The following is a 13,618-nucleotide window of genomic DNA, read 5'->3' as shown; positions in this document are numbered from 1 at the left end:
GCTATTACTTTAAAAACAATTTACCATAGCAATAAGTCTGTATTTCACATTATAGTGAAAACCTTGTGGGTAATCCGTGTTTAATATGCATGCCGAACTGTGAAGGACGGACCATACGATTAATGGATCAACTAGTCACACCACTTTTATTAAAGGGGTCGTATTCTGCAAAAATCTCCTTTCATCTACTTCTTTACATCTTCGTGTGTTTGAGGTTTGATGTTAAACATCTCCAAAGTCCCACAATTCCTTGAGGATGCCCACAAAATTTCTCTCTCTAATGTTTATTACTGGTCACTGTTTTTCCTCAAGGCTCAGTTATATTAAATGTCCAAATTCATTGTGCAACCACTTGCTATGTACAGTAAAATTTGGTGGTGGTTCCATCATGCTGTGTGGCCAGTGCAGGTCCTGTGAATCTTGTTAAAGCTGAGGGTCACATGGATTCCAGTCAATATCAGCAGATTCTTGAGAACAATGTTCTCAAGTTGTGCCGGGGCTGGATCTTTCACCAGCAACCCTAAACACTGCTCAAAATCTACTAAGGCATTCATGCAGAGGAACAAGTACAATGTTCTGGAATGGCCATCTCAGTCCCCACACCTGAATATTATTGAAAATCTGTGGTGTGATTTTAAGCGGGCTGTCGATGCTCAGAAACCAACAAACCTGAGATGTTTTGTAAAGAAGAATGGTCCAAAATACCTTCAACCAGAATCTCTTATTGGAAGCAAAAGGTTATTTCTGCAAAAGGAGGATCTACTAGATATTGATGTATTTTTTTTTCTGTTACTTTCTGTAAATCCTATATACTTCATTTCACTTCCCAAATATCACTGTGTTTGTCTGCTGTATGATATATTTAACTGAAATTGCTGATCCAAACAACCAATGATTAATAAAGGAAAATCATGGAAATAATCAGGGGTGCCCAAACTTTTGCATACAACTGTAGATTAATGGAAAAATGTATAAATGGGAATAAGAAGAAATAACTCTTTATAGCTGCATTTACACTTTTTAGATGTGATCATTAATACTAGAATGGGAAATAACAGAGCTGAGATTGCTGTGTCTATTCTCAACCCACATTTACATAAAGACCAGGACCATTTTATTTTATTTTATTTTATTTATTTATTTAGCAGAGTGGTAAAAAAAAATTCTGTTTGTAATTATGGTGATGGAATCAGGAAACCTGATAATACGGGTTTCCGGATTTCTTATTCTTATGTTGTTTGTTTGATGAGGAGTCAAATTATATGGTGATTTGTGTTCAGGTGCACACCTTCTACGAGGCAGTTGGTTATATGATTGGAGCCCAGACAGACCAGGCTGTCCAAGAGCACCTGATAGAGAAATATATGCTGCTACCTAATCAAGTATGGGACAGCATCATCCAGCAGGCCACCAAGGTAAGTCTCTCTCCACCACGTATTCTGTACATATAGTAAAATATACAGTAGTTATACACAGATTCAGAGGTTTCTCTAACTCAAGTGGCCCTGCTGTGGTTGGTGTGAGCATTAAATTGTACATTTTTCATGGGATACTATTCTTTGTCTGCTTTGTGAAGAATGTTAAATTACTGATACTGACCATCCATGCTTATGGAATGAATTTTGTGCTTTTTAATGCAAGCAAAAAATATCCAAGGACACAACACAGTTTTGAGAACAAAATTCAAGGTATACTATTTAAAAAAAAAAAAAAAAAAAAAACATCAGATGGCCCAGTCACCAGCATAGCCCTGCTTTGCTGCTGTCACTGCAACAGCCACAAGTCTGGAACATCTTGTGTTATGGAGAGGACTGACATCATTATCTCTAGTTTAGCTTGAAGGCAAAACTTTTTGCCTCGCAAAAGATTTTGATGCACCTTTTGACATGAAAACTGAACTTTTTTTCTTACAAAATAGTTTAATGCACAAGCAAGAGTTTTTGATTTGAAGAGGAATGGATTCACAATCTGTCATTTTTATCTTTATCATTTTTTTTTCTTTTTTTTTTTACTTTAAAAATTCTTCCTTGAATTTTGTTCTCAAAACTGTTTTTGGCTCACAAAAGATATTGATGCCCAAAATATTCTTGACAACAGAACTGTGCCACTTGCAAAACGTTCTGATTTGCGAAAAAACTTTAGACTTCAAAACAGAAAGATTTGTAACTTTTTTCTTTAAACAGTCTACCTTGAATTTTGTTCTCAAAAACATATATTTTTTTTGGTTTTTAAAATTCTTTTGCTTGCATTAAAAAGACCCAAAATTCATTCCATAGCGCTTGACAAAATGTGGATAAACACTCCACAAAATAAATGTTCAGAGTTTGCAGAGTGGAGTTGGTTTGCAAGATTGGTGTGTTGGGCCACCTTCCTTTCACATCAAAAGGAAATACAGTGACTCCGGAAAGTATTCATGGTGCTTCACCTTTTACACAGTTTTTGTTCAAAAATAGAGTAAATTCATTTTTTCCCTCAAATTTCTACTCACAACACCCCATAATGAAAACATGAACAATGTTTTTTGAAATTTTTGCAAATGTATTAAAAAAATAAAAAAATAAGAAATCACATGTATGTAAGGGAGCTGAGGTGGCTGGACAAACATCAGGCGGACTGACTGCGTGATTGGCATGAAGTTGGATGGACTCTCTGGTGACGGTGGCAGAGAAAAGAACACTGGACAAAGTGCTGGACATTATGGATGATGCCAGTCACCCTCTGCACACAGTCATCAGCAACCAGAGGAGCCTCTTCAGCCACAGATTGCTCCTTCCCAAGTGCAGGACCAACAGACTGGAAAAACTCTTTTGCCCCTCAGTAACAGGAAGACATAGGACGGGAAGGAGAAGAACAGTAGTAGCCAGTTAACTAGTCTGGTATTTATATTTATATTTGCAAATTGTTTCTCTCTCTCTCTCTCTCTCTCTCTCTCTCTCTCTCTCTCTCTCTCTCTCTCTCTCTCACTTTTGATGCTGTGTGTGCTTCCTACCCTGTATGCTGCTATACAATGCTGCTGGAACCTCAATTTCCCTGAGGGAGTCTTTCCAAGGGATTAATAAAGTTCTGTCTAATAAGAACTCATACCCTTTGCTCAATACTTTGTTGATGCACCTTCGGCAGCAATTACAGCAAGTCGTCTTGAATATGATGCCACAAGCTTGGTGCACCTATTGTTGGGTAGTTTTGCCCATTCCTCTATACAGCACCGCTCAAGCTCCATCAGGTTAGATGGGGAGGGTCTGTGTACAGCCATTTTCAGATCTCTTCAGAGATGTTCAGTGGGATTCAGGTCTGAACGCCGACTGGGCCACTCAAGGACATTCACAGAGTTGTCCTGACTCACTCTGATATCTTGGCTGTGTGCTTAGGGTCATTGTCCTGTTGTAAGATGAACCGTGGCCCCAGTCTGAGGTCAAAAGCACTCTGGAGCAGGTTTTCAACCAGGATGTCTCTAATGCTGCTGGGACACAGAATGGAGTCTGATCAACCCCGGTCGGGTCGCCTGGGCAAGGGTGTCTGATGTTGTAAGACCTGAAACACCCAGTGACCCCAGGTTGCATCACTGATGATGTGTCCCAGTGCATCCACAACATGTATTTTTGACCTAAGAATTTTGTTTCTCATGGTCTGAGAGTCCTTCAGGTGCCTTTTATCAAACTCCAGGTGGACTCCTTTTACTAAGAAGTGGCTTCCTTCTGCCACTCTACCTTACAGACCTGATTGGTGAATTGCTACAGAGATGGTTGTCCTTCTGGAAGGTCCTCCTCTCTCCACAGAGGAATGCTGGAGCTCTGACAGAGTGACCATCAGGTTCTTGGTCACTTCTTTGACCAGGGTCCTTCTCCCCCAATCTCTGTTTAGACAGGCGGCCAGCTCTCGGAGAAGTCTTGGTGGATCCAAATTTCTTCCATTTATGGATGACGGAGGCCACTGTGCTCAATGGGACCTTCAAAGCAGCAGAAATGTTTCTGTACCCTTCCCCAGATTTATGCATCGAGACAATCCTGTTTCAGAGGTCTACAGACAATTGGTTTGACTTCACTCTTGTTTGTGTGCTGACCTGCACTGTCAACTGTGGGATGTTATATGTAGACAGGTGTGTGTCTTTCCAAATCATGTCCAGTCAACTGAATTTACCCAAGGTGGACTCCAGTGAAGCTTTAGAAACATCTCAAGGATGATCAGAGGAAAGAGGATGCATGTGAGCTCAACTTTGAGCTTCATGGCAAAGGCTGCGAATACTTATGTACATGTTATTTCATTGTTTGTTTGTTGTTTGTTTTTTTTTAATAAAAAAAATTGTAAAAATCTAAAAAAAAACAAAAAAAAAAAACTTTTTTTCACATTGTCATTGAGTTATTGTGTGTAGAATTTTGAGGGGAAAAAAAATTTATTTCATCCATTTTGGAATAAGGCTGTAACATAAAATGTGGAAAAAGTGAAGCACTGTGAATACTTACCGGATCCACCACATGTCAGTCTGCTGTTGATACTACTTTTGTATGATCATAATGCATTTTACTGGTACAAGTACTGCATATTTTGCAAGAAAACCAGCAAATATTGTGCACGTTGCTGCTCAGTCCAGTTTTGTAGACAAGAACAGTGTGTTAATACTTTGTGTGCTCCTCCTGATTATTTTCCCTTTACCTTCAGAATGTGGACATTTTGAAGGACCCAGAGACTGTGAAGCAGCTTGGCAGCATCCTGAAGACCAATGTCAGGGCCTGCAAGGCTGTAGGACACCCATTTGTCATCCAGCTAGGACGGATTTACCTTGACATGCTCAACGTCTACAAGTGCCTCAGTGAGAATATCTCTGCCGCCATTCAGACAAATGGTGAGGGGTTGGTCTATGCACAGCTGCATGCCTCATGCTGTAGGGGTGTGTGTGTGTGTGTGTGTGTACATTAATTTTATTTGAACAAAGTAAATGAAAATTGTGATACTTACTTTAACATAGTAATTCTCAAGTTAAGCACTTGGTTGATGGTGTTGTATTTAAAATTGCTAGGTCATTCACACTGGTGTCTAGGTTCTAATGCAGCAGTGTAGTGAAAAATAATTTTCTCATAGTCTGAAGTGATTTGTGTCTGTGTCCATGCCCATCCATGTAGCAGTTCTAAACCCGAAGATACTGTGGCCAGTATAGTTTTTTCTTTTTCTTTTTTTTTCTCTTTTTTTAGTTAATTAATTAATTAAATGTATTTATTTTTGCAAATCTTTTAAACTAATTTCTTTGAGCCTCTCCTGTTTTACTCACTGGGGTTGCCACAGCAGATCTGATATGGAGCTGTATGTTGATTTAGTACAAATTGTAGGCCAGATGCCCTTCCCAAGTAACTCCAGCTGTACAAAGAGAATAGGGCACAGGTGATGACTAATCATCGAAAATCAAATTAGGTGTAGTTGTCTTTTGAGTCTTTGAGGGCATCTGATATTGTCATCAATTCATGAAGGATTTCATATGAAACCACTTTGTCAGTGGCTTAAGGATATCATTATTTTTATCTTTAAGTTAGGTTCTTCTACAGGCTGACTGATAAAGTATTCTGTAGGCTCAAGAGGTTTTATTTTATTCCAACATTTTATTATGTACTTGCCATACAGTAACCTTGGTGTATTTAATTTATAAATAAATGTTTTATTACAAACCTTTTTTTTTTTTGAAACTCTTAATGATATTTTACATATATGCTATCGAGTCCTCATCTATACACTTGATCTGTCAATCAGCTATATCTATGCCTATACATTCATTTAAAAATATGTATCTTGCACATGAAATCAGTTTAATGCAATCAGCTGTGTAGCAGTTCCACATCAGGGTAGCATAGCAGGTATGGTCCATTTATGGGCAAAACCGATGGGAATGTTGATCAAATTGACAGCGCGGTGTTGCAGAGTTCATTTATGTCTTTATTCATGAGACACTGAGATATTCATTCACCGTGAATGAATATAGGCTATCCATGTGAGGGTGGTTGAGATCAATGAAATGATCTATCATGTAGTTTGTAATTCTACTGTTAATTTTAAGTCATTATGTCCACCAAGGACATAATAAAATCATTGGCATTTATTTGTCTGTCTGTTAGCAAACAAAACTACTGTATGGATTTTGATGAAATTTTCATCACAGCTAGATATTAGGGCATGGAAGACTCCACTGAATTTTGGTGGTGATCTGGATCCACTTTGGTGGACATCAGAAATCTCTGATTGCTCTTGTTTCTAAATAAAACCAGACTTGTAATTTGGCTGACTTTACGACAGTTATTTACAAAGCTTTATATAGTCTCTCTTGCATCATTGTACTGTCATGCAAACTAAAATTTTCATTTCAGTTATATTTCATTTCCCAAAATTCCATAATGGACTTCACATTCTTTCTAATGTGTCACCATCTGTCCCTCAGAAATCACAGGAGGGTGAGGACTCTAAAGGCAGACATCTCATATCTATATCTAGGATCAGTTACAGAGATGTTGAGAATCAGTCACAGAGAAATATATCAATATCATTAAATCCTACTTGCATGTAATCATTGTGTGAACTTGGGATCAGTTTGCTATTTAAGTTGATGAGCGCAAATCCAGGCACATATTCTTCCTCTGGCAAACATTTCACTGTTCAGTCAGTGTCCAGAATTGTTAATTCTGTATTCTTAGATGTGTATTACAGGATTTATACATTAAATGTCCTGGGTTTTGTTTTTCTTTTGTCCTAGGTGAGATGGTGACAAAACAGCCGTTGATCCGGAGTATGAGGACAGTAAAAAGAGAGACACTGAAACTGATCTCAGGCTGGGTCAGCCGATCAAATGATCCACAGATGGTCAGTAATGAGTCTGAATGCCTCACAAGTTGAAGCAAAATACATCATTGATGTTTACTTTTCTGTACGTTTTGAGTTTTCCTCAAAGATTACACTTGTCTGGAGTTTTGTAGTGTGCATTTCACACCTTACGTTTGCATGGGGAATTTATTTGTTAAACAAAAATCTTATAGTTACACAGTTGCTTGTTATCAATAAATGCTCTGCTATCTGACCACTAGTCAAACAGCTGAGTGGAAAAACAGTAAATCCGCTTTATATTTTTAGATCAAACACATTTTATTTCTTTGTAGCATACTTAACCATTTCCTCCCTTAGCTATTCAGTGCGTGTTCTGCCTATACTATAGTTACGTGCTGCGATTTAGCGTTACAGCGGTATACTCCATGGTTAAACTTTTAAAACGTATTGTTTCTACAATAAGAGTAACTCAGCTGCTGTCATCCATCAGAGGATGGTACGCATTACATAGGGGATGGGGGTAAAGCCGATTGGATACTCATCCCCGGCTAAAGAAATAGCAGAGTGCACCAAGAATCTTGCCTCTGGAGGGTTGCAAATTGTGCGGTGATGAAGAGTTGTCCACTACGTGACAATGTCTCTGTCCAAAGTTTCTGCATTTGGAGTTGTCCAAGACCAAGATCCAGGCATTCAGAGACTTCATGGATTCAGCCATCAGGAGTGTATCTATATTTTTAGAGTCCTGGTGTTTTTGGTCTTCATGTATGCAGGGCTGTGAAAACTCCGCGGATCCACGGATTTCATCATGGGGGGGGTGTGCGGTGTTAGTGATGTACTCTTTATTCGTGAACATCACTGAGTTTTTAAAATGCTTATCGCAAAGCGTTCTCTTTTTTTACGACATCGTGTAAGTTTTATAAGTCCGCGGACACTGATCTGTGTTACAGATACAAATCAGTTTCCTCGGATCCGCTGAGTTTCATGGAGGAAAAATGCCACCCAAAGCGTAGCTGTTACAACAGTTGTTGTAAAGCAGGACTGGTTGGTTGCTGCGGCGACGCTGTGTGCCTCCTGTGCGATGCTTAAGCTAAACTTAGCATGTGGATATCCCAAACTTTTAGAGTGTTCAAGTTTTTAAAAGAAGATTTGTGCAGCATGTCTGTGTCACGGACCGACATCACACAGAGAAGATGGCGAGAAAGATTGTTTGAAAAAGTCTTATAAGGACAAGAATCTGTGGAATTGTCGCTGGCTTCATCAACACACCTGAAAGATAAAAGAAACAGCAAAAGTGAATTGTGCTCTCAGGAAAACACTAAGAATTTTTCTCTCCCTGGAAAATAAACATTCTGCTCTTCAAACAGGATTTTAGACAAGATTGTGACTTTTTTTTTTCCACTAATCTAGACTTTCTTTCATTGTAAAAAAAAAAGACATTGTGGCTTTGAATGGATTTAGGCTGCATGAATTTACACAAGAATATGTGACTTTTTACTATAAGGTAAGTTATTGATATTTTACCATGATTTTCCAAATATTCTACAAGCTTTAGCTGTGGTTTTTGAAATGCTGTAACAGTCTTTTCAGTCTTCATAAATTTCATGTAGTTTAATTGTTCTGAGTTAATGCATAATTTGGTTTACAATTAAAAGGAAAATCATTCCAGGTCCTACTTCCACATCATATTCTGTTATTTCAACATCATCATTGACAGGTTGAATATAGGATCATTTAAATATCCACTAATTTTGAGATTTGTTTTTCCAGGAGATGCTGAAAAAGTATCAAAAAATAAAATTTATTTCTGACCCCGGGGAGCTGTACTGCCCCCCCCCCCCCCCCCCCCGACCCCCTGCAAATTTTCCTCGGATTTCACAATTTTCATTTCACAGCCCTGTGTGTGGTTGTGAGGGTTTTATCCAAACCACTGGCCAAAGGTGATGACAAAATATCTTTTGTACCAGGTCTCTCTGGAAAATCCTAGGGACCAGTGGAATGATTTTGACAAATGATCAATTACTTGGTTGGGGAGATGCAAAGCATGTAGCTCAATGGAAAAAAATTTGGGGTACCTTTATGGAGACCTGGGTTTGATTCTCTGCCATGTTAACAGTCTGTGTACTTGGACAAGTAAAGATTTCCATTGTCTCAATCCACCCGTTAATAGGTCTTGGTACCTTGGTTGGGGAAGTAACCGAAACATGTCTGTTTTGTGTTGACACAGATATGATTAAATGAATGGACATGCTAATTAGGCTACTGACAAGCAAACACTGGATTTTCATAAAAATTTTGTGGTACTTAAAGAACCTTTACCCACTCAGTGTTGTTGTTTTTGTTTTTTTGTCACTCACTTGCTGTTGGTCTGCTCAAGTGTACCAAAATAATTCTTGTTTTTAGGTTGGGGAGAACTTTGTTCCACCACTGCTGGACGCCGTCCTCATTGACTATCAGCGCAACGTCCCAGCTGCCCGTGAGCCTGAGGTCCTCAGTACTATGGCAACCATTGTCAACAAGCTGGGAGGGCACATCACAAGCGAGATTCCCCAGATCTTTGATGCTGTCTTTGAGTGCACCCTGAACATGATCAACAAGGTACTTGCATACTGATCAGAGGCTGTAGATAAAGTTCCACTACTTCATGTTGAGCTGGTCAGCTGTAATTTTTTTTTTCAAACTGATTTATTATTCATGTGTGAAGGAAACATGCAACATTTATTGTACAGACCGTGCAGATGTACAGCCAGTATGAATGTCCATAAACACTTTGTGTTTTTCAAGCAATATTTTTGGGGCAAAATTATAACATGTTTGTATTTAGGAAAAATGGCATTGCTTCCTTAACTCTATATCTGAGTTAAATGCAAGAACATGTGTCAGGTGTTGTATTTTGTAACATTAAATATGACTAGCGCGTTGCCCGTGGTGATCCATGGGTTCTAGATTGGGTAGTGTTTATAAAATAGGTAGCTAACATTTTTCAAGGGTGGTAATGAATTGTGCAAAGTTTCTATAATGAGTTGGAATGGTGTGTGAGTCCAGAATGACCTTAGACCTCAACAATTTTGAGAAGAACTCAAACCTTTTATTTCCTGTTAATTTTTTTAATGTTAATTTACTGTTTGTGTATTTATAAATTGTTTAGGTTCTTATCATATACACACTATTATTATTATTATTATTATCAGTATTGTTGTTTCATATTCTTACTTTTGTGTGTCATCCATGTATTTTTAATGTATTTACAATTATATTATGTACTTACATTGAACTTACTAAATAAAATCACACACTCATGCTTGACTCAAAATACATAAGTATACCACACAGAAAATGTTAGCTCTCCCACTTTGTCCGTGATCAAAGTTATACGCACGCACAGCTTTTTGTCTTTTTTGCATTCTGCAGCAAACAGATATCTTTATTTTTACCCACCCACAAACAGAGACAGTGGTGGAAGATATCAAACACAGTACAGTTTTCACTCATGTAACGGGAACATGACACTTAACTAAGCTGACTAAACTAATTGAACTACTAAAACACAAATCAGTAACATTAACAACATTGTTAAACCCCAAACTCTCATGGTGCATTGCAGTACAATGTCCATTGATCACTGTTGTTAGCTAATATCGCTAATTTCTCCAAAAATATTAGTCCTGTCAACTTTCCGTTTTCACAGCATTCATACTTGACCCAAAATACATAAGCATACCAAACGGCAAATGCCAGCTCTCTCCAGTTATTCTGTGATCGAAGCCAAACACGCATGCACACAGAATCCACTTGGCTATTATACTATAGATATGAAATGCTTATTGTTGTGCAGATTATTCTGTAAAAGAAATAAGAAGGATGAGAGGCAGGTTTCAATGAAGATGCAACACAATGTCAATACGTATCACTACAGTCATTCTTTTCCTGTAGATAAAGGTCACAGTTTTAGTCTTGGAACATTAAAAAATTCATTACCTCCTACATGGAAGTAAAATTTAAGTGGGTATCTGTTGGCTACTTGACAGCATTTCTTACAAACTATCTGTTTACATTTCCATAGGGGATAGTTTTTCTAATCAGGTAGTTTGAATTTTTACACATGTACTCGTACTGTTGTGTGACTGTGCAGATGTCACAGTTAGGCACTTCAGTTACTATTTACACTTGATAGCTCAGCACTGCTGGATTGTTGAGTGACTCAAAATATCCCCCCCCCCCCCCCCCAACAGAACTTTGAAGAGTATCCAGAACACAGAACTCACTTCTTCTACTTACTCCAAGCTGTTAATTCCCACTGCTTCCCTGCATTCCTGGCCATCCCCCCTGCCCAGTTCAACTGGTGCTGGACTCCATCATTTGGGCCTTCAAGCACACCATGAGGAATGTGGCTGACACAGGTATGGCTGGAACAAACACGCACGCTTAACTGCATTTACAACCACAAAAAACTGCAAAGTAGGAAAAAATGTTAAAAAAAAATTTTTTAAAAAGTGCATTACACAAACCATTATATATTTAGAACTTTTGTTTGTTGGGTTTTTGCCATTTGCTTTATAATATCCACTCATTTCAAAATATGACATGACAATGTTTTGTGGACTGTGAAGCTGAATTTCTGTTTGTGTTGAACCAGGTCTACAGATTCTGTACACAATGCTGCAGAACGTGGCCCAGGAAGAAGCAGCTGCTCAGAGTTTCTACCAGACATATTTCTGTGATATCCTGCAGCACATTTTTTCTGTCGTCACAGACACGTCTCACACTGCTGGTGGGTTCAAACAGATGTCAGTTTTTGGCCTGTCCAGAGTTTTGTATAATTATAATTTGTATAATTATTTGTATAATAATTATAATCTGTATAATTTCTACTGAATTACTTAGTAGAAATTATACAGAGAACCATGTATTTAATTTATATTGACTATGCATTAAAGTCAGAGGTGTCAAGTAACGAAGTACAAATACTTCGTTACTGTACTTAAGTACACTTTTTAGGTATCTATACTTTACTCCATTACTTATTTTCTGCCTACTTCCGACTTCTACTTATTACATTTTCACACAAGTATCTGTACTTTCTATTCCTTACATTTTAAAACAAACAGCCTCGTTACTCCTTGGCTTCAGCGCCGGTGGATGTGCGCTGACGCCTCAGCGCACATCCACCGGAAGCTCGAGGTGCCCGCGCACATCCACCGGCGCGGCTTTACCGAGGTGCCAGCGCGGATTTATCTGACCATGGGTCCAAAGAAGGCACTGACGGCGGAGGAGGGAGACGATATCAAGAAGTCCCTGGACTTTTTGTCTGAGGAAATCTCTGTTGTTAAAATGCAGCAGAAATCCATTATGGAGCTGGTGGAAGAAGTGAAGGCTCTCCGGATCCAGAATGCCGAGAAAGACCGGCGTCTGGTGCACCTGGAGAACCGTGTTGCAGAGTTGGAACAGTACACAAGGATGAACGACGTTATTATTACAGGAATTCATATTAAACCTCGATCCTACGCACGGGCGGTGTCAGAAGACAGCGGAGGGGAGGCCAGTGAGCAGGGAGGCCAGCTCAGTGGAACAACAGGTGGGCTGACTTCCTGCAATCTAAAGGTATTCAAATGGACTGTAATAACATTGAAGCGTGCCACCCCTGCCCAGGAGAGAGGATGGAGACAAGCGAGCAGTTATAATGAGGTTTGTCAACAGAAAACATAAAATGGCATTGTTAAAACAGGGACGGAAACTCAAAGGAACAACGTATTCATCAATGAACATCTGACCAAAAGAAACGCAGACATCGCCAGGAAAGCTCGTCTCTTAAAAAAGCAGGGAAAAATTCAACAGACATGGACATCCAACTGCAAAACATTCATCAAACTGAACGGAACACCAGAACAAGCGAAGGTTATGGTAATCAGGAACATCGAGGAACTGGACAAATACGACCAATAAGGTATGAGGACACAAACACATCACAACACCATGATACAGACCAGAGGAACCTATTCATCTACTACATCATCTACATCTGGAGACAAGAAGGATATACTCACAGGATTGCTGATCATGGAAAACTAGAACTGAGAACATTTAAATACACAGACCACATGTACTGGACTTGGAGCACGATATAGACCCGGACAATAATTTCTTCTCAAATATTATGACAGTTTGTTGCTATTATACAGATGAACAGTTTAATCGGATCATTAAAACGGATAACAAATTATCAATAATCCATTTCAACAGCAGAAGTCTGTATGCAAACTTTAACAACATTAAAGAATATTTAAGTCAATTTAAAAAAAAAAATTAACATAATTGCTATATCAGAAACATGGATCAATGAAGATAAAGGAATGGATTTTGAATCAGTCGAAGCAGTGGTTTGCAGATTGAAGCAATGCTTCAACCTATTGTTTCGTTTATTCTTTCTTTCTTTCGCTTAATTTTCCCCCGCTAAAACCCTAAAGAGCATACTTCTGTGAGTATTATTTACCTTTTCTATGTTAAACCGACCTGTTATGGTCTTCTGAAACAGTTGATAGATGTATTTATAACTTAAAAATGGGAGCGACGCTAACACGTTAGCATATCTATGGCATTTTCAATGTTAAAAAGTTAGCATGAAGCAGTTCCAGCTGTCTTCACGCTCGGGTGCATTTGTTTTAAAATTGTAATATTTCTTAAATTTATTTTTGTTATATATTAATATCTAATGATAATTATTATATACAATTTCAGAGAAAGAGACAAAAAGAACCTGAATAGAAACAACAGAAAATAAAATATAAAAGCAACTAACAATGAACATACATACATACATACAGAA

The 13,618-nt window shown here is 38.4% G+C and overlaps 1 protein-coding gene across 1 annotated transcript in view; it reads left to right on the top strand.

Moving 5' to 3' along the window:
• Positions 1-11,566, top strand: part of LOC117522780 (exportin-1) — a 98,319-nt gene extending 86,753 nt beyond the window's left edge. Inside the window, exons 17-22 of the mRNA XM_034184167.1 lie at positions 1,281-1,415; positions 4,657-4,840; positions 6,731-6,837; positions 9,199-9,393; positions 11,028-11,195; positions 11,432-11,566. Of these exons, the coding sequence (XP_034040058.1) occupies positions 1,281-1,415; positions 4,657-4,840; positions 6,731-6,837; positions 9,199-9,393; positions 11,028-11,177 (771 nt within the window). The 3' untranslated portion in view covers positions 11,178-11,195; positions 11,432-11,566. The remainder of the gene's footprint in view (positions 1-1,280; positions 1,416-4,656; positions 4,841-6,730; positions 6,838-9,198; positions 9,394-11,027; positions 11,196-11,431) is intronic.
• The last annotated feature ends 2,052 nt before the right edge of the window (positions 11,567-13,618 follow it).

Source organism: Thalassophryne amazonica, chromosome 13, assembly GCF_902500255.1.
Source record: "Thalassophryne amazonica chromosome 13, fThaAma1.1, whole genome shotgun sequence".
NCBI lineage: Eukaryota > Metazoa > Chordata > Actinopteri > Batrachoidiformes > Batrachoididae > Thalassophryne > Thalassophryne amazonica.
The sequence above is the reverse complement of the archived record's forward strand: the minus strand, read 5'-3'. Positions and strand labels throughout refer to the sequence as shown.